This window comes from Geotrypetes seraphini, chromosome 3, assembly GCF_902459505.1.
Source record: "Geotrypetes seraphini chromosome 3, aGeoSer1.1, whole genome shotgun sequence".
In the NCBI taxonomy this organism is placed as follows: Eukaryota; Metazoa; Chordata; class Amphibia; order Gymnophiona; family Dermophiidae; genus Geotrypetes; species Geotrypetes seraphini.
Window position 1 is genome coordinate 329,265,960 of NC_047086.1, and position 20,099 is coordinate 329,286,058.

The 20,099-nt window shown below is 44.0% G+C and overlaps 1 protein-coding gene across 2 annotated transcripts in view; it reads right to left on the reverse strand.

Annotated features, from left to right (window-relative positions):
• Positions 1-20,099, reverse strand: part of PNPT1 (polyribonucleotide nucleotidyltransferase 1) — a 149,201-nt gene that overhangs the window by 32,432 nt on the left and 96,670 nt on the right. For both annotated transcript variants that reach the window (XM_033938048.1, XM_033938049.1), the window contains exons 18-21: positions 10,903-10,956; positions 9,571-9,680; positions 5,153-5,224; positions 4,667-4,730 (exon numbers count right to left, since the gene is read on the reverse strand). In XM_033938048.1, the coding sequence (XP_033793939.1) occupies positions 4,667-4,730; positions 5,153-5,224; positions 9,571-9,680; positions 10,903-10,956 (300 nt within the window). The remainder of the gene's footprint in view (positions 1-4,666; positions 4,731-5,152; positions 5,225-9,570; positions 9,681-10,902; positions 10,957-20,099) is intronic.

Genomic DNA, 20,099 nt, shown 5'->3' on the forward strand with positions numbered 1-20,099 from the left:
AAAAGTGCATCTTGTGGCATGTGTTTTGACTGCATTATAGCTCTCTTTGGCAGCAGGAGAGATGCTGTCTCTCCCGCCACCCTCCTCCCTGGCAGTGGGAGAGATGCCCAATGTCTCCTGCTGCCAAACACCACCACCCCAACTCCTCTCGGCAGCAGGACAGATGCCCAATCTCTCCCGCCCAACCAACACACTCCCCAACTCCCCTTGGCAGCGGGAGAGTTGCCCAAGCTTTCCCGCCGCCACACAACACACTTCCCGTACCTCCGACGACCCCCCTTACTTTATTTTCAGATAGTTGGCCAGAGGGATGCCTACTCCCTCTGGCCTCTTCAAAATGGCGGGCCTTCCCCTCCCCAAGGGTGGGGCCTTATACGTCTGGGCCAAAGCAGTCAAAAAGGTAATACAACGAAAGAAAGATGTAGTATGGAGAACTCCCCACTTAGCCCAAGTCGGCTCTGATCGTAAAGAAAATTGATTAGAAAATGAACATATAGCAAACCATACCACAAAGCAACAAGCACTAACACTGAAATAATAACCATACAATGTGAGGCGGATATGTTCATAATTTATGTACTTTTTTTTTTTTTTTCAAAACAGGAAGAATTTTACCTCTGCAGACGTGTCCATCTAAAAATTGTTGAGCTGTCCAGGATATTCAACCCTCTGCGGACTCCAGAGCAGGAGCAGATCAAGTGGCACACTGAGAGAAAACCTGGGGGAAAACCTGATAGTTCAACTGTTGACTATCAGAGAGAGTTTCAAAGGGAAGCCTTTTTCTAGAGTTGGTGAAAACTCTAGAAACTCAATCTGTATAGGCGGGAGAGGGGAGATATGATAGAAACATTTAAATACCTTTGTAATTTAAATGTGCATGAGTCGAGTCTCTTTCATTTGAAAGGAAACTCTGCAATGAGAGGGCAAAGGATGAAGTTAAGAGGTGATAGGTTCTGGAGTAATATAAGGAAATACTTTTTTACAGAAAAGTGGTAGATGCATGGAACCACTGGTGGAGATGGAGACTGTGTCTGAATTTAAAAGGGCCTTGGATAGGCACGTGGAATCTCTCAGAGAGAGAAAGAGATAACAGTTACTGCAGATTGGCAGACCAGATGGGCCATTTGGCCTTTATCTGCCATCATGTTTCTATGTTTCTCCACTGGCTCACTCAGTGCACCTCAAAGAGGATTATAACAGCATCAAGACCTTACTAGGCACCTTGAAGTATGAGTACAACTTCAAAATGATGGCATTCCTAATGGGTCTCTAAGGCGGTTTTTACCAAGTTTCCTTGCTAGCTCTGCCTTTGGGACAGCAGAGACACAAAGGCGCACTACCAAAGGCAGGATTGGCCACAGCAGACCAAGTTCTCTGAGGGGAGAAACAATGTCAAATGGGAACCATTGGTAGACCCCTGGAAGGTGCTGATACCACCACTGCACATCAAATTGGGCCTAATGAAAGAATTTGTCAAAGCTCTAGATAAGCAGTCTTCAGGTACCTTCAAGACATCTTTCCTAATCTGTTTGAGGCAAAGGTCAAAACTGGTGTCTTCGTTGGATCACAGATAAAGAAAAATCCTGGAGTGCAAGGAATTTTCCAGGAAGCCAACTAGGAAGGAGAAAGCTTTGTTGCAGTGGTTCAGGGCTTCTTGGGCAATCACAAGGCTGAAAAAAACTATGTGGAGTTGGTTGAGAATCTGGTGAAGAACTACAATAAAATAAGCTGTAGGAGATGTCTCTCAAAGTCCATGTCCCTGATGTTCATCTTGAGACATTCAAGGATAAAATGTGAGCATACTCAAGAGGAGCAAGATGAGTACTTCCACCAGGATATACTGGACTTATAACTCTGCTTCCAAGGACGATATAATGAGAACATGATGGGAGACTTCATCAGGGGACTTTTTGGTAAAGTAATTGCAAATCTCGAAAAACTCACTTCTAAATCTTCTGTGGTCATCTTTGTATAACTTTAATATAAATGTTAATTATGATTCATATGATGCTTTCTATGACTTTATAAGAATGAAAAGATGAAAATTCAGTGTTTTCACATTTTAAATAGGTAAACTGCAAAATCTGATTACTATCCTGTTCACAAAAGCAAAGTCTTATGGGAATAACAGACATTTTCTATACTTTTTAGGCATGAACAATTAGGAAATTACTCTTACTGCCCATTTTATATAGTGTCATCAGCCAAACAAGAGCAGGGGTAAAGCTCAGTGGGGGTGTACAATTATTAACCTCCCTGGCTCCCTCTGTCCCTGTGTGCTTCCTGAAGGTCCTGTGTGACTGCACTTCACTGAAGAAGGCAGGTTGCTATCCAATAGCTCAAGGGAAGGGGAACCCTGCAACTTTGATACCCTAGAATGGTCAGTGGGGGCTAACTGCATGGAGCCTACCCACCCTCACATGCCACATGTACATGGTGCATGGATGCTCCTCAGGTGCCCATCCAGGAAAAATCTGACAATCCAGATGTCAAATTCCGTGAAGAGTTCATATTTCTCAATTCTGAACCAAATTAAGCCATTTTTTAGGCAAATAGAGGCTTTGAAAATTGGGCCCCAAAATCCAAGATGGCCGCCCTGGCTACATGATGGTTATAAAAGACGGCAAGAAGCAGTGATATAAGAATTCCAAAATCACGGTGAAGGGGGTTTTGGAGGTGGGGAACTCAAAAACATGCCCCAGAAACCCCCAAAACATAGATTTAGAGAGCCCCCTCAATTTACCCCATAGAAAATAAAGGCTCAGTAATCACAGTACAGCCTCCCTCAGCCAAGCTGGAAATTGGTGAAGGCTTATTGCCTCAGCCAAGAATAAAAAAGAAGCTAGCCAAAAAGATCTGTTGCATCTTCTGGCTGCTTCTCAGACTGGATTACAGCCTGAATCCCAGGACCTCGCAGCTCCTCACTCCCCTTCAGTGGGGATGAGGATATAGCCAGCACCCAATAAAGCCCCGGGAACCGACACAGGTGCCAATCAGCCTGCGCTCAGACCCAAAAACATCCACAGATACAAGGAATAAGCAGTGCTTTAAGGGGAACAGTTCCCAAGCTATCTCAGTGTTAGTGCAGGATAGCCAGATAGGTGCCCTGAAACAATGTGCCCCCCCCCCATCTACAGCACTAGCCTTTCCAATAAATCTACCTAAGATCAATAAACCTCTGATTTACTCTAAAAAATAAAATTAAGAAATTGTTTTTATGCACATTGCAGGCAATGCTAAGCCTCTGTTAGTAGGGTATTTCTTCCTAGAGCAGATGTAAAGAAAACAAAGTATGTGAAAGAGTACATGAAGATAAGCAAAATCAATGTCTTCACTCAAAAGACCCATTTACTTTGAGAAGGTGGCTACCACAATAGAACCAACTTTGGAGTGTAAACCATTAGAAGAGAGCCATTACATTAAAAGATGAGAAAAAAAAACCAGTGCTGTGAGGCTGACATCACTTCTTTGCTTATTAAATCATGACTAGATCCTGCCTCATGATAATGTTGGTGCTGGCAAGCTGTGCTGCATCTCTATTTAAATTTTCTCTCAGTGTGGTCTAGCTTGTAAAGATGACAACTAAGAGATATTCCTACTAAGTGATAACTAACACCAGAAGAGCCTATATAGTCAAGCATTGTACAACTAGGGGACGTCATTAGAGGGCATCCAGGTGAATGGATAGACTAACTGGTCTACATTTGCCAACACAGATTATGTTATTCCCTCTAAAAAAGACTATATAGCGTCATCTGGGTTTAAGGAGAAGAAATTAAAATTCAGAACGCTGACTGTTATTTCAGAACTTACACAAGATTTTGGACTGATTAAATTTTGTTCACAAAAGCAGAAAGTCAAGCTGTAAACTCAAACTGTGAAAAAAAAAAAGAAGCTAATTTTACAATTCAGCTAATAAAGCAAGGGGAAAATGGTCTAAAAATTATCCTGCATATTGTCCTCATATAGTGCCTACATGGCTGTTAAAGCCCACCCTGTCAGCTGCCTCTGTAAGGGACCTGGGGCAGCTGATAGACATCACTCTTTAGGAAGTTCAAGACAGGTGCTTATGTGGCTGGCAAAAGCCATCCTGTCACCAAAGAGAAATTAAACAGTTGCAGTAGTGATCAAGAAAAGGCTCTGCTGAGATTAGAACAAGTGGGGGAGGGGGTCCCTTAGGAACACTGTGGAACTGAATATATTGAACAACTCCATTAATTGGTTTCTGATCAGAAGAGAGAATGAATGCAACTGCTCTGACTAGATGAGAATAAGAGCTGATGATGGGCTTCTTTAATTGGCTATTGATGTCAAATGTTTATATGCAAAGTAACTTGGTGTGTAGATTTAAAAAATGCCAAGCTTTTTGCAGATGACCCTGGAGGAAATGTATAAAATGTTACCCCTGAAGTTACACTTTATGCTAAACTGAGACCTTCATTTGCTAATGAAAACATGCAAATGAAGTAAGAATGCAGCATGTTAGAATGACAGCCATATGCAGATGAGTTTACAAATCCTGACTTAACTAGAATCTGCTTTTAAACATGTCATTATGCTGTACAATACATTTAAAATTAAGCAAGCATTTATTGCAGTAAAACTTCACACCCCTAAATATCTTAAAATTAAGAATAAAATAAAATGGACGGCGTGATGTGGATACCTGTAGCTTGCTGAATGGCTTCCATTACAATTTTCAAAGGTAGTCCTGGTATTTTAATGTCTGCCTAGCAAAAAAGAAAAAAGAAAAAAAAATACCACCCATAACTATAAACAAATCAATATACCAAGAAGAAATTTGTGGACCTGCTCCTCGTGACAAAACTTACACCATATAGACTGCATTAAAAGCCCCCATCAAGGAGACCCAAATGCCAAGAAACAGCAAAGCAGACAGCACTGGAGAAAAACACAATCCATGCTCTTAAGCCAAAACAACTAATTCCAACAGTTGGACCAGAAAATGTAGAGAAGATTCAAGTAGGAAACACTCTTGCATAGTTGACAATGAAGGCAAATATCACTGTTGCTCTAAGAGGGGGCCAGAATTCCACAAGGATGAAAAATATTGCAGGCTAAACTATAAAAAATGAAGTGTATTAGCCCAGTGACTTTCTCATAATAATGAAATTAACAAAGCAAAATATACCTGTAACGCAGTTATTCCTTTGCTTGTGCCTGCCATTTTGAAGTCCATATCACCATTATAATCTTCAATCCCCTGCCAAAGTAAAAGATAATTTAGAAGCCTGAATCACAACAGCCATCTTTAAAAACAGGAAAAGCAAAAATACTTACCTGTATTCTTATCTTGTGCTGAAAAATGTTGTCATAAGTGAATTTCATATGCTGCCCAGCTCAGCATGCAAGTTTTGCTCTGCTGAAAATTCTACTTTAAAACTGAGAGTTATTGTTCAAGCAGCAATTTGGAGGTTTCTGATGAAGGGGTGGTCATAGAACCGGGAGCTGCAAATTCCCTTATGGCAACATTTTCCAGCACAATATAAGTTTTTCATTTTTGTACTCTTAGTAGGTTGTAAAGTGTTGTAGCACTTTTGAGTTCCTCCACTCATTCCATTATTATTTTCTTGTTTATATTATTATTTGAATGGGTTTACACCCTACACTATTATTATCATTACGCACTAGGAAGATCCTGTGATGGTGTGCTGCATTGAGCCTTGTGCTCATGCATGAGATAAGTATTGAACGCTTTGCGTTTTTCTGACTTATGCAACTCACACTGAGGACTTCCACATCACTAAATTATTATTTATAGTGATACAATTGTGTGAGGGGATTCTGCTTCACCTTCAGTGCGCACTTGAAGAACTATTATAGAATTTGATTTTGAGGTGTTCTACCTCTGGGTTTTTCATTTTGATTACTTTAAATTTTAAGGCACTACCTGTACCATGCTTGTGCTCATGCCTTCCCGCCCAACATCAATTCATAGGACCTGTAGTTCTGTAACAAAGCTAAGTTGCCAAATACGGGAGGTGGGAGGGTTGTGAAAATATATACCTGCTGCATAAATTTCTTTGCCTCCTCCGAGGACAAGCAGGTATAATATTTTCACAGGTGGGAATCCCAAGCTACCAGATCACGATTCTGGAGAAATAGAAGAAGGATATGCAAAGTGTGATGCTGGTAAAAACATAAAAGGGTTGTGGGAAAGTTGGAGGAAGTTAAAAGATTATGTACTTACCCTGGTAAGCTCTTTCCCAGTAGATAGGTGACACATTCTAGACAAGTGGGTAGAGTCCCCATGACCACATGCCATCTGCAGAAGGAATTTTTCTCTGTGCCTCCTCTGTACTTCACTGAGCTCCTTAACTCCACCTACAGTTAGTACCCAAGCACCGACAGCCATCAAACCAACATGAAGTAGAGATACCCATAACAATCAAGGCTATAAGTAACTGTTCTGCTCAATGGAGTAACATGAGAATATTGGCTGCGAACAGTTGTTAAAAACCACAAGGGCACTCAGAAACTACTCCCACTGAAAAGAGGAATATATCTATCTATACTGTATATACACAGTATACTCCCCAGCCTCCAACGGCTGACTGGCATCCTAGTTTCGAACTTGGAGACACATGAAACAAATTGAGAAGTAGTCAGGTGCAGAAAGGGCATGGCAGGAGTCTAGAATGTCTCAGCTACCTACTGAAAAGGGTTTATCAGGGTTAAGTGCATAATCTCCTTTTCCAGTGCAATAGGTGAGACATTCTAGACAAGTGGGACATACAAAAGCAGTCCCCAAAAAGCTAGGGTGGGTTTACTGCACCTCAAGACTAAGAACCCAAAGGCAGAGTCCTGTCTCACTGCCACATCCACTCTGTAAATCTGGGCAAACATAGGAGAGAGGACCACGTTGCTGTCATGCAAATCTCAAGTGAGACAGCACTAGTTTTGGCCCACAAAGAAGCCACTTATCTAGAAGAATATGCCTTGATGGAAACAGGAGACTGTTTCCCAGAAAGAATGTAGGCTGACGAAAGGGCTTCACAGATCCTTCTGGAAATTGTAGCCTTATAAGCCAGAGCACTCCACTTGACAGAATGAATCAGCACAAACAAATCATCAGAAAGACAAAACTTATTTGTGACCTCCAGATAGCGAAGAAGCACTCTATGCATATCTAAGTTCCTCAAAACACAATCCTGTGTCTTTGAATCAGTAGGCTGAAAAACAGGCAAACGGATTCCCTGATTAACATGGAAAGCTAAAACCATCATCGGCAGAGAGGAAGGAACCGTGCACAAGGAAATCCCCTTCTTCAAGATCCGGAGGTTCACAGCAAGAAAGAGCCTGAAATCTGGAGACATGCCTCACTGGTGGAACAGCAACAAAAAAAGACCGTCTTGAGCATCAAGCCCAAGAAGGAAACATCCCGAAGGGGCTCAAGGGAGTCTTGGAAAGACTAGATAGCACCAAATAAAATAATAAAATGGAGAGCAAAACACACGCCTGCTCGCACGCGTGCAGAAGGGAAAGGCTGTAGATGGAGCTAAGGAGCCCAGTGAAGTACAACAGATACACAGAAAATTCCAGAGTGGATTCCTTCTGCAGATGGCATGCAGCCATGGGAACACAACCAAACACTTGTCTAGAATGTCTCACCTATTGCACTAGAAAGGGTCTCTTCTAGGAATGCACCTCCTGCAGATCCCCAGCCTTGGAGAACTCTTAGGAGGCTGAGCCCAAGGCTTCCACCCCTCCCCAGCACACTCTGTCACAAACAGGACCTGGATACTCCCTGCTGACCATCCAGCACAAACTTGGCATGATATAGAGATAAGACCTGATGAATCCATTCCTGTCTATTTTATTTATTTAAAAAATCGCCTGGACCTCTTAAACCTAAGTGATTTACAAAAATACAAACAATTATAATCTAACATACAAACATTAAAATAATAAAACATAATTTATCTGATATCTACCTCAGGCAATAACACAATCCAATCAAGTATAAGCTTCCATGAACAAAGTAGTTTTCAAAACCTTTTTGAATCTCTGGATATCAGGAAGCATTTGTAATAAACCTGTCAAATTATTCCACAATGATATACCTACCATCGAAAATTGCAGATGCTCTAGTATTTGCATAATGTACATCTGTTATCAATCGTAAAGTTCCTTCTGATCTTAAGCAAAATCAAGAGGTTTTGAGGCAGATGGAGGCTTCAGAAAAAAAAGATTGTTTAATATCCAAGATGGCCACCATCAGAAAAATCACGCCAAAAATAGCTCATAGAGACTACCCTGAAAGTAAAAAAAAAATTTAGGGAAAAGGGTTTTAAAGGTGTGGGACCTAGGCTCTGGCTGCAGAAACCTTCAAAAATGAGTTTTGGAGAACTCCCCCCCCCCCCCCGATGTTCTCCATAGGTTATAATAGCCTTACTCACTGCGCCATGCGGTGCCTGCCTGTCTGCCTCAGCATAGGATTTCAGGTGGAACAAATGGAGAAGAACTGCCTCACTGATTCGCTGGATGAACCTGATCTTCTGGCTGCCAGTTGGGCCGAGGTCAGACAGCCTCAACCCCAAAAAAGCCTTGCCGCGAATGAGGGGAGGACCACGCAGCCAGCAAATTATTAGCCCCTGCCAAGCTGGGAAGAAGCCAAATAGCCTGAATAAATCAGGGATGCGAGCAGCTAAAATATAAAAAAGAAGGCTAGCTAGCTAGGTGTCCCCAAGGGCTGATCCTGCTAGCAGCAGACCTCTGCCACACAGGTCTATGCCTTCTCCCAGGCAGAGGGATCCCCAACAAGTAGGAACCTCTAGGCACCAAGCCTCCAAATGAACACAGAGAAAAAAAATACCTAAAAATAATAAAACTATAGAGCAGATCAGAAGCACTTCTGAGCAACTTGCTTACAGAAAACAAACTGAGGGGGCAGGAGCAGCTCCCTGGGAAGAAGGTAGAATTGAAAACATGATAGACAGTTTTCTACAAGCAACTTGCGAGTTGAGATATAGAACCTATAGTTCCAGGACCACTAGACACATTGCACTAGAAGTTGTCATTATATGAGGTCTATTATCAAGGGCTAAGTCTAATATGTTGCAGTGGGGAAGAGAGTAAGAGAATAAAAATGGTGAGGATAGGGTGGAGAAGGCAGAAAACTAATGGCTGTTAATTAAGGGTTTACAGAAGCATGAGCCTAATTAGGGCAAGCTCCAATTACTGGGTTTATTTTATTTTTTATTATTTATAAATTTATTAATTTGTTACAACTTATAACAGATTAAGATAATACAAACAAATATAAGGAAATAATTCAAACTGAAAATACAATATTATCAAGCCAACTTTATAGAGAGCTGATTTTCTCTGCCTTAGTCTCAAATTTGGGTTTATTTTTTAAATAAGATCACAGTAGTTTAGTAGACTGCACTAATACAGACTCAGATTTCAGAATATTGCGTACAAAGGTGGTGCATAAAAGAGGAACAGAGGTGGGTTTTTTTTGTGTGAAAACCATTCTGTGCCAAGAAAAATAAGATAGCTTTCTATAGGAGAAAAGAATGTGACAGTACAAAAAACTGTACGCACCAAGATATCTGTCAGCAAGCGATAATCCTCAATTTCTCCTTCCTTCTCAGGATTGACTCTTGAAATCAGACCTATTGCCACACCAGCCACACTAGATGAAATTGGGACCCCTAATGATTGTGATAAGAGGAAAAAAAAGCAATAGCATACAAATATTTTAAATATATCACAGCTGATAATGTTTATCATCATAAAGGCATGAATTAATTTGGATATTTGGAGCATTGAGATTAAACATCAGATTTCAGCATCTCAATGGCCACAAATTTGGTCTTGGAGAATAAGATGTACAATGCCTTTATGTACAATGTAAGATGTAAGATGTACAATGCATCTATGAGACAAACTTGGTTTTTTCTTTTATATAGAGCTTTTTGGACCCCAGTTAGATTACAAAAATTAAATAGTTCCTTGTCTAATAGATGCCGGCATTGTAATCTTGATGTAGGGACTTTGGATCCTCATATCTTAGCCTTTTGGAATTCAATCTGGGATCAAATAAATTGGTGTTTTTATTTAGTTCAAAATTTTTATTAGGATTATAGTAGAACAAAACAACAGTCTTTAAACTGAGATACAGCGAAAGTACATAATAATTGGTAAACAAGGAGAGTAATCCAGTATTGTACAATTCGCCATAGCATCCAAACCAGAGCAGTAAAAGCTATGAATGGGATAAGGAGTGAGAGGGAATGTCTGAGAAAAAAGAGTCAGATATCATCGTGTAACAATAAATTTTTATTGATCATGACAGGAATTCGTTGTGTCACCTATATAGAATGGAAAGATCACTGGCAGTACAGAATGGAAATTATAAAAATTTTATAAAAATATGGGAGCCACTAACATCTTTTTGTCATGATTAAATGCCATTTTTCTATTAATTATACACCATTTAGTGTTGGGAGGGGGGAGGGTTTCTATTGGAGGGTTTATGATCTTACAATTAATAATGGGCTTAGAGCAGGGATCTCAAAGTCCCTCCTTGAGGGCCGCAATCCAGTCGGGTTTTCAGGATTTCCCCAATGAATATGCATTGAAAGCAGTGCATGCACATAGATGTCATGCATATTCATTGGGGAAATCCTGAAAACCCGACTGGATTGCAGCCCTCAAGGAGGAACTTAGAGACCCCTGGCTTAGAGGGAGGGCGGGGGAGGGTTGCTTTTATGTTTATAAAGTATACTGATAAGATGTTCAAATGGTCTATTTAATATTGTTAATATGAATTTTGTACACGTGATGAAAGCTTAAAAATGAATAAAGAATTAAAAAAAAAAAAAGCATGAATTAATTTACATGTAAGATAATTTGTCATATCGCCTACTATACCTGCATCCATTAAGGCCAAACTTCCACCACATGCAGAAGCCATGGAGGATGATCCTACAGGATTTACAATTGCAGAATGAGAAGTCACATATTACTCACATGATTTAATATGAACAATACTTAAGAGAAAAAAAAGCAAACAGGGAAATTGAAAATATAAATTAAGGTTTTTGATAGCTACACAAGTTATTGTTAAAGAATGTGAACTTCAGTTTCTGACTTTTTATAGTTCCCCACATATAGAACATCGGAAAAATAAAGAAGGAATAAATGCTCATCCATTCACCTGTGCAAAGGTATAATTAATTCTCCAAACAAAAAAAGGACAGATATTCACATTTAGCATGTAGGAGGAGGAAATATTGGGTCAGTGTTTTCAGAGAGCCATCAACTATAAAGCCAGCTTAATTTTCCTAAGTTGAAACACTGTCCAAAAAGAAAGTCATTCTATCACAATTTATTTTTTTTAAACTAGACAAAAAGCATAGTTACTTACCTTAACAGGTGTTATCCAGGGACAGCAGGCAGATATTCTTAACGTATGGGTGACATCACCGACGGAGCCCCGGTACGGACATTTTTAACTAGAAAGTTCTAGTTGGCCGCACCGCGCATGCGCGAGTGCCTTCCCGCCCGACGGAGGAGTGCGTGGTCCCCAGTTAAGATAAGCCAGCTAAGAAGCCAACCCGGGGAGGAGGGTGGGACGTAAGAATATCTGCCTGCTGTCCCTGGATAACACCTGTTACGGTAAGTAACTGTGCTTTATCCCAGGACAAGCAGGCAGCATATTTTTTTATTTTTTTTTTGTAATATCATATTTATTAGGCAATCAAAACCATGTACAGGTTGCAGAACAGCGGAAAACCAGCTCATTGAAATGAACAAATAGAATTCGCAGAACAATAGCAATAATGATGGTACAAAAAAGAACATGGTTCACACTTGCCCAGTTTTTACTTAACAAAGAAATAGAGAGAAACCTGTGAATCCCCAAATGATTCACCAATGCAATCTCACAGATCAACATACGAACTCACAGACATTCCTCTACTCACACACATACTCCCATTCAAACCCAAAGCAGACATTGCACGCATTAACCGAGGCTCAACAGAGCTGCCAAAAAATAAACATAACTCAAAAGAGGAAAGCAAATTACAGTAGGTCAAATGTGAAATGTGAAAACGAGAACCCAAGCCTTCCATTTCAAAGTCTGCCTCAGGAATACACAAAAGTCAGGAAGGTGTAGTTGCAGGTGGGTGCAAAGCCAAAAAACAGTCCCATAGTGCGCAATAAGTAATCCACACAGCTTGAGTTCTGGAGGAATAAGTATCGCGTTCAAATCTGGCCTGCATCCTCATTCTGGCAAGCCATAGACTGAAGGCAGGGGCCTCTGCAGTAGACCATTGTTGCAAAACAAGTTTTTTGCCCAGAAGAACAGCATGCAAGACGAATTTCTGGGCTGGAAGGTCTACACCAGGGGTGCCCAACGCGTCGATCGCGATCGACCAGTAGCTCAGGAAGGCAACGCGAGTCGATCGCGGAGCCTATCCCGGGCTCTGTGATAGACTCGTGTTGCCGTCCTGATCTACGGGCCGATCAGCCTTCCTCTTCAGTTTTCTTTCTCCCTAGGGCCTTTTAGCTGGGCGATCCGCCCAGCTGTCATCTGCCGCTGCTGAACAAAAAACTGGGTCCTGCCTTCGCGGAAACAGAAAGTAGGCAGGACCCGGCAGGAAGAAGAACAAATGCTTGTCTCCCGCATTAGCCCGTAGCGAACGCTTGCTTCAGGGCTCTCAACATGTGCGTGCCGGCTTCTCTTCTCTTCCCTCCGAAACAGGAAGTTATGTCCGGGGGGGGGAGGGGAGAAGGGAAGCCGGCGCGCACATGTTGAGAGCCCTGAAGCAAGCGTTCGCTACGGGCTAATGCGGGAGACAAGCATTTGTTCTTCTTCCTGCCGGGTCCTGCCTACTTTCTGTTTCCGCGAAGGCAGGACCCGGCAGCATTTCCCCTAATAGGTCGATCGCGATCTTGGGCTGATCAGCCTTCCTCTTCCCGATGGCAGAATTGACGTCAGGGAGAGGAATGCTGGTTGGCCGAAGCAGGGAGAGCTTGGGGCCTGTTATTGGTGGCGTTTGGGTCCTGGTCCCCGATGGCAATGGCAGTGGCAGTGGCTTGGGGGAGGGCAGGGAGAAAGAAAGAAAAAGGGCAGGCAGGGAGACAGAAGGAAAGAAGAGAAACAGAAAAAAATGAAAGGGAGGCAGAGAGAAAGAAAGGGCAGGGAAGAGGAAGGAAAAGTTGGGGGAAGAAATGAGGTCTGGAGGAGAAGAAGCATACAGGCTAAAAGAAGGGAAGAAAGATTGTATGCACAGTCAGAAGAAGAAAGTGCAACCAGAGACTCATGAAATCACCAGACAAGGTAGGGAAAATGATTTTATTTTAAATTTTGTGATCAAAATGTGTCTGAATTTATATCTGCTGTCTATATTTTACACTAAGGTCCCCTTTTACTAAACCGCAATAGAGGTTTTTAGCGCAGGGAGCCTAGGAGTGTCGAGAGCAGCGCTGGGCATTCAGCGCAGCTCCCTGCACTAAAAACTGCTAACGTGGTTTAGTAAAAAGGGAGGGAGTATATTTGTCTATTTTTGTATGGTTGTTACTGAAGTGATAGTGCATAGAGTCATCTGCTTTGACCTCTTTGAAAACCCTGGAATAGGAATGATGATTAACATTTTCTATGCGTACAGTGTGCGTTGTGTTTTTTTAAAATTTTATTGTTGGTAGATCATTGTGACTTGGTCATTTAAAAAGTAGCTCGCAAGCCCAAAAAGTGTGGGCACCCCTGGTCTACACCTTGTTGTATCAAATCTTGGACATCCCCTAGCAGAAGCGCCACACAGTTCCATTCAAAAGTATATTGAAGGACCGATTCAAGGCAGTGATGAACCCGGCCCTACATCGTGAGAGTTGGACAGTCAAAAAAGGTATGGAGAAAGGTACCAGGGCTTTGTGAACAGCGAGTGCAGAGAGCATCGGTCCATAAGTGCATGAGCACCCCATGAGTTCTTGTTATATATGTTCTATGGAGGATTTAAAACTGTGTCTCCTGAAGAGAGACTGCTTTAACCAAGGTATAAATGTTCTGAAAGAACATATGCAAATCCTGAACAGTGACAGTTCTTCCCAGCTTGGAGGACCAGTCCCTAGCTAGTGTCACCAAACCCAACTCAGGTTGGTGGTCTCTACACGCAGAATACCAGCGGGAAATAGTATTCCTGGACGACGGGGTTTCCATAAAATATTATCAAGGGACCCACTCTCCCATCGGCTCGCATAGCGAGCTAGTTGAGGAGTAATATAGTGCTGTATCTGTAAATATGTATGAATGAGTTGGGAGGGGAGACCCCAATGCGCCCGCACCTGAGAGAAAGAGGGAAAGAGCCCCCCTCCCATGTCCAGAACCGCCCCCACAGTTGTATCCCGCTCTCCTCGATCTAACAGACCCCATAAACGTTTCATGCCAGGGGGGAAATCAGGATTGCGAAGGAGAGAAACAAAAGGGGAAAAACCAGGTAGCAGATTCTGCTTCTTGCGCCACCATGCCCAAGCCTTCTGAAAAGAGAAAAGAAAAGGAAGGAAGGAAGAGGAAGAGAAAGTAGAAGAAGAAGAGGGAAGGCTGAACCCCCCCCCCCCCAGAACAGCCATGGAGAAAAGAGGAAAAGGAGATAGGGGCACAGCAGGATTCCAAAAGGGTCGAGGGAGAAGAACAGGAATCAGGTGCCAAATGTGGGTGTATCCAGCGAAATAAAGCTGCCACATTGTACATGCGTAAGTCAGGGATGTTCAGGCCACCGTGCTGTTTAGCCCGAGAAAGTTTAGAAAAACTGATTCTAGGTGCCCCAGCTCGCCAAATAAAAGATCTAATAGTGGCAAGATAAGAACGCTCATCAGAAGAAGACACCCAAACGGGGATAGTCTGAATAGGGTACAGTAATTTGGGAAAAAGTACCATCTTGACTAATGCAACCCTTCCCATAAGGGACAGTGGTAAGGTTCACCACCGATGGCACAAGGTTTTGATCTTACCAAGCGCGGCGGAAATATTGGCTGTGTATAAACGCTTAGGGTCGCAATACAACATTATTCCCAAGTATTTAAGCTTCCCAGGGGCCACTCCCACGCCCAGGGTCTCAGTCCATCGAGGCACACCAGACGTCCCAAGTAAAAGAGCCTCCGTCTTTTCAAAATTGATCTTAAGGCCTGAAAAACGCCCGTAAATTTGTATCAGTGTCATAAGACGGGGCATAATGGTGTCAGCATGATTTACGTAAAGAAGCATGTCATCCGCAAATAGACTAATGCGGAATTCATGGGTCCCTACACGGAGACCTTCAAGACACGAGTCTTGTCGGATACGTTGTGCCAAAGGCTCCAAGGAGAGCAGAAAGAGGAGAGGGGACAGCGGACATCCTTGACGGGTGCCACGTCCTAAAGGAAAAGAATCAGACAATGCCCCATTCACCAAAAGCTGCGAAGATGGTCGGGTATAGAGAGCCGTCACCCACCGAACAAAATCACCAGTGATGCCAAAACGCCCCAGGACCCAAAAAAGATGTTCCCAGGAGACCATATCGAACGCCTTCTCAACGTCAAGACTGGCGATAAGGGCCCTGTCCCCCGGCGCATGGGATGACTGCAAAACCGACAAAACCTTTAAAAGATTCAGAGATGCATGTTGGCCGGGAACAAAGCCGACCTGATCCTCGTGGATCAGCTCCGGCAGAAAGGTATTAAGATGGGCCGCCAGTATACTACCTAAAATCTTGACGTCTTGGTTGAGAAGGGAAATTGGTCGATATGAGCCCAATTGGTCCTGGGGTCGGCCTGGTTTGGGGAGAAGGATAACGTGTGCTCGATTATGAGTGTCCCCAGGTGGAAGGTCGGTCAATAGTCCGGTGTAGTAGGATTGCAATGTCGGCAAAACAGCAGGGGGCAACAATTTGTAAAATTCCGGCCCCATACCGTCCGGGCCCGGTGTTTTTGCGAGTGTAAGTTTACCAATAGCTATTTGTAGTTCCTGCCCCGTGATGGGGGAGTTCAATATCCACCCCTATTCCTCTGAAAGAGATGGCAGAGGGAGGTCCCTGAAAAAATCATCTCGGGCCTGGGAGTCAACCGGGGAGGCCGTGTAAAGGTCTCGATAGAAACTGACAAAATGAGCCGCGATATCCGTAGGGTTAGTGTGTAGGTGGCCCGTCCTATCCTTAATACCGGTGATGACGTGCTTGGCATTGGGTGGTCTGACCAAATTTGCTAACATACGTCCTGTTTTGTTACCCCAGGCATGCAGTCTATATTTGTAAAAATATATGCTACGTTGGGCTCGCACGTCAAGGAGATGATTGATCTTATCTTTCAATAGTTTCAGTGAGGCCCTGATCGATGGGGTAAGTTGGGAGATGTGTACCCGTCGAAGCTCTTGCAGTTCCCGAGTAAGGGCGAAGAGTTCACCTTCCCGTCGCCTCTTCAGAGCAGAAGAATATGCCAAAATGTGACCACGCATGACAGATTTTGCAGCCTCCCAGAAGACAACAGGCCCCACATCCAAGACAGAATTAGTGTGAAGAAATTCCTCCCATTTTTTGGAAAAATATTCATGAAATACCTTATCGGTATAAAGCTGTGGTGACATACGCCATGTGCGTTCACCGGAGGACTGCAAAAACTGAAGAGAGATAGAGAGCAAAGAGTGGTCAGATAGAGTCGGAGCGAGCATGGAGGCCGAGGCAAATTTAGGGAACCAGAGTTCAGAAACAAGGAAATAATCAAGACGAGAATAAGACAGGTGGGGGTGGGAGTAAAAGGAAAAATCACGCTCTTCGGGGTGTAGAGTTCTCCAAACATCCAACAAGCCCAATTCTCCCATGAGGTAGTTCACACCCCTGTTGAAATGTTCCCTAGGGGCGTCTCTCACTGGCTGGCAATCTAAGGCTGGGTTAGCAGGCACATTGAAGTCTCCCCCCAACACAAGCAAACTAGAATCATGGGGGGCCAAGAGAGTTACAAGGTGAGAGAAAAAAGCGTGCGAATAAGTGTTAGGGGCATATATATTGCAAAAAACGATGTACTGGCCCCATAATTCACCCACTAGCAAGACATATCTCCCATCAGGGTCCGAGACCTGTTGTAGAACAGTAAACGGTATGCGTTTATGTATGAGGATAGCCACCCCACGCTGTCTAGAGCTGTAAGAAGCAAAGCCAATCTGACCCACCCAATCCCGCTTTAGTTTACGATGTTCCTCGTCTGTGAAGTGTGTTTCCTGGAGAAAAGCTACGTCCGTGCGTTCTCGTCAGAGGTATGCAAGGAGTTTGGCATGTTTGATGGGAGAGTGGATCCCATCCACATTGAGGGATGTCACTGTCAGAGAAGACATAGCATTACATGTATGGTAACAGTTACATAGCAAAGCATATACTTACAGAAACACGGAGCGGGGGACGTCCCAGCCGAATCCCCCCTCCACACATGAGTGACAGCAGTACAAAAATGCACAAGAGAATAATCTACGTGAGCCAGACAGCCATAAGCACAGAACCCAAACAAAACCCATACATACACATTCATACAAAAACCCCATGCACTCCCCTCCCCACATTCAATCCAGTCCCCCCTCCCCCCAGAACCATACAAGCGTCCCAGAACAACAAACAGTAAGTGAGGATGAAATACAAATAACAGCTCCAGGCCATGCCCCACACATAGGGTAAAGGCATAACCGACAATACCATAGAACAATATAACATAAAAGCAGCTTTATGTCAGCATTTAATAAAAGAAAAGGCAACTAATGATAAAAGAAAAGGCAACTAATGATAAACCGGCATCAAAGCCTCATCCAAGAGAAAAATGCATGAACAAACAAAAGAAACAAATCTCCTGGTGCACTGCTGGCAAATAAGGTATAAAAGTCAAGGTACAGCCACCAGGACAATACTGCCGCTGGCTAAGGAGCGAAAATCAAGGCCATCTGCCGCCAACCGCTAGGCTCACAGAGGAGCACATGCGGCCATGCCGCAATGCAAAAATCCAAGTCCCCGGCATATGAGGTCAGGTAGGTACCGATTCAGGATGCACAGGAGCTGGCAGTTGAAGAACGAATTGCTCCAGCTCTCTAGGTGTCTCCAGATAATGAACTTTATTGTTATAGAAAACCCGAGCCCGGGCTGGATAAAGGAGGGATACTCGGATGTTACGGCGATACAAGGTGTTGCAGTGTGGTGCCATCGCTTTGCGCCGGGAGGAAACTTGGGGGGAAAAATCTTGGAAAATTAAGATTTTGCGTTCATCATAGATAAAATCCGCCCCCTTGCGATAGTGAGCCAGGATCCTTTCCTTAACCGCAAAGTTAAGGAACTAGGCGAGCACAGGGCGCGGCCACGTCTCAACGTCCTGCCTTTGGCCCACGCGGTGCGCCCGCTCGATTTGAATAGACATGCCCGGATCCGTAGGGTCCAAAATCTTTAGCAGCCAGCTCTCTAGGCACTTGCGGAGATCCACGTCTCGGATAGAAGCGGGAAAACCGATGAATCGCAAATTCTTTCTCCTCCCTCGGTTTTCGTGGTCATCTACACAGTCCATCAGGGTTTTGTTAGTGGACTCCAGGGCGCGCAGCCGTTCTTCAAAGTTAGCAGCCTGATCCTCCTGGCGTGCCACGCGATCTTCTGCACGCTGCAAACGACCCGCATGAGAATCAAGGCTTTCTTTGATATCCTCCATAAATGTATGTATTTTGGCAAGCTTGTCCTCCATCACCAAGGTTAGAGATCGGGTGAGTTCCTGCACTGCGGCCTCTTGTAGTGTAAACATTGGAACCTCGTGGCCTTCCGCCATCTTTGGCTCCTGCTGTTTCACTTTGTCCCGTACACCCCGCTGTGTTTTTACGGTCATCGCACGTACAAGCGCTCCAAAGAATCGTGCCACCAAGTCAGCCAAGCAAAGGGCACAAAGATATAGCAGAAAAAAGCAGAAAAAAATCTGAATTTACGGAGGGTATTGTGCAGGTTTATATCGGCATGGCCCGGAGCTGTAGAGAGACACGTCCGTTCAAGCGCCCGGCATCACGTGACCCTCTCTGCAGCATATTCTTAACGTATGGGTGACCTCCAAGCTAACAGAGAGGGAGGGGGGATGGTTGGCCATTAGGAAAATAAATTGTGCAACACAGATTGGCCGAAGTGCCCATCCCGTCTGGAGAAGGTATCCAGACAGTAGTGAACGTGTGAACTGAGGACCAAGTGGCAGCCTTGCAGATTTCCTCGATGGGCGTGGAACGGAGGAAAGCCACAGAAGCAGCCATAGCTCTGACCCTGTGGGCCGTGACAGCACCTTCCAGTGAGAGACCGGCCCGAGCATAACAGAACGCAATGCAGGCAGCAAGCCAGTTGGAAAGCGTCCGTTTAGAGACAGGACGACCCAGACAGTTAGGGTCGAAGGACAAAAAGAGCTGAGGAGATGAGCGGTGAGCCCTGGTACGGTCAAGGTAGTAAGCAAGGGCACGCTTACAGTCCAGTGTGTGCAATGCCTGTTCCCCAGGATGAGAATGGGGCTTAGGGAAAAAGACAGGCAACACAATGGACTGGTTGAGGTGAAATTCCGAGACCACCTTGGGAAGGAATTTAGGATGGGTACGCAGAACCACCTTGTCATGGTGAAAAACAGTGAAAGGTGGGTCGGCAACAAGTGCATGCAGTTCACTAACCCTCCTGGCAGAGGTGATGGCAATGAGGAAAAGCACCTTCCATGTAAGAAATTTGAGCGGAGTTGTGGCAAGAGGCTCAAATGGGGGTTTCATGAGGGCTGATAAAACCACATTCAGGTCCCAGACGATTGGAGGAGGCTTCAGAGGTGGTTTGACATTGAAAAGGCCTCTCATGAACCGGGAAACCACGGGATGAGCCGTGAGAGGTTTTCCCAGGATAGGCTCATGAAACGCAGTGATGGCACTGAGGTGGACTCTGATTGAGGTAGACTTGAGGCCAGCGTCGGACAGAGAGAGCAAATAGTCCAGTACAGTTTCCACTGCCAATGAGGTGGGATCATGATGATGTAGTAGACACCAAGAGGAGAACCGGGTCCACTTCTGATGGTAACATTGGAGGGTGGCCGGTTTCCTGGAGGCATCCAAAATACGACGGACA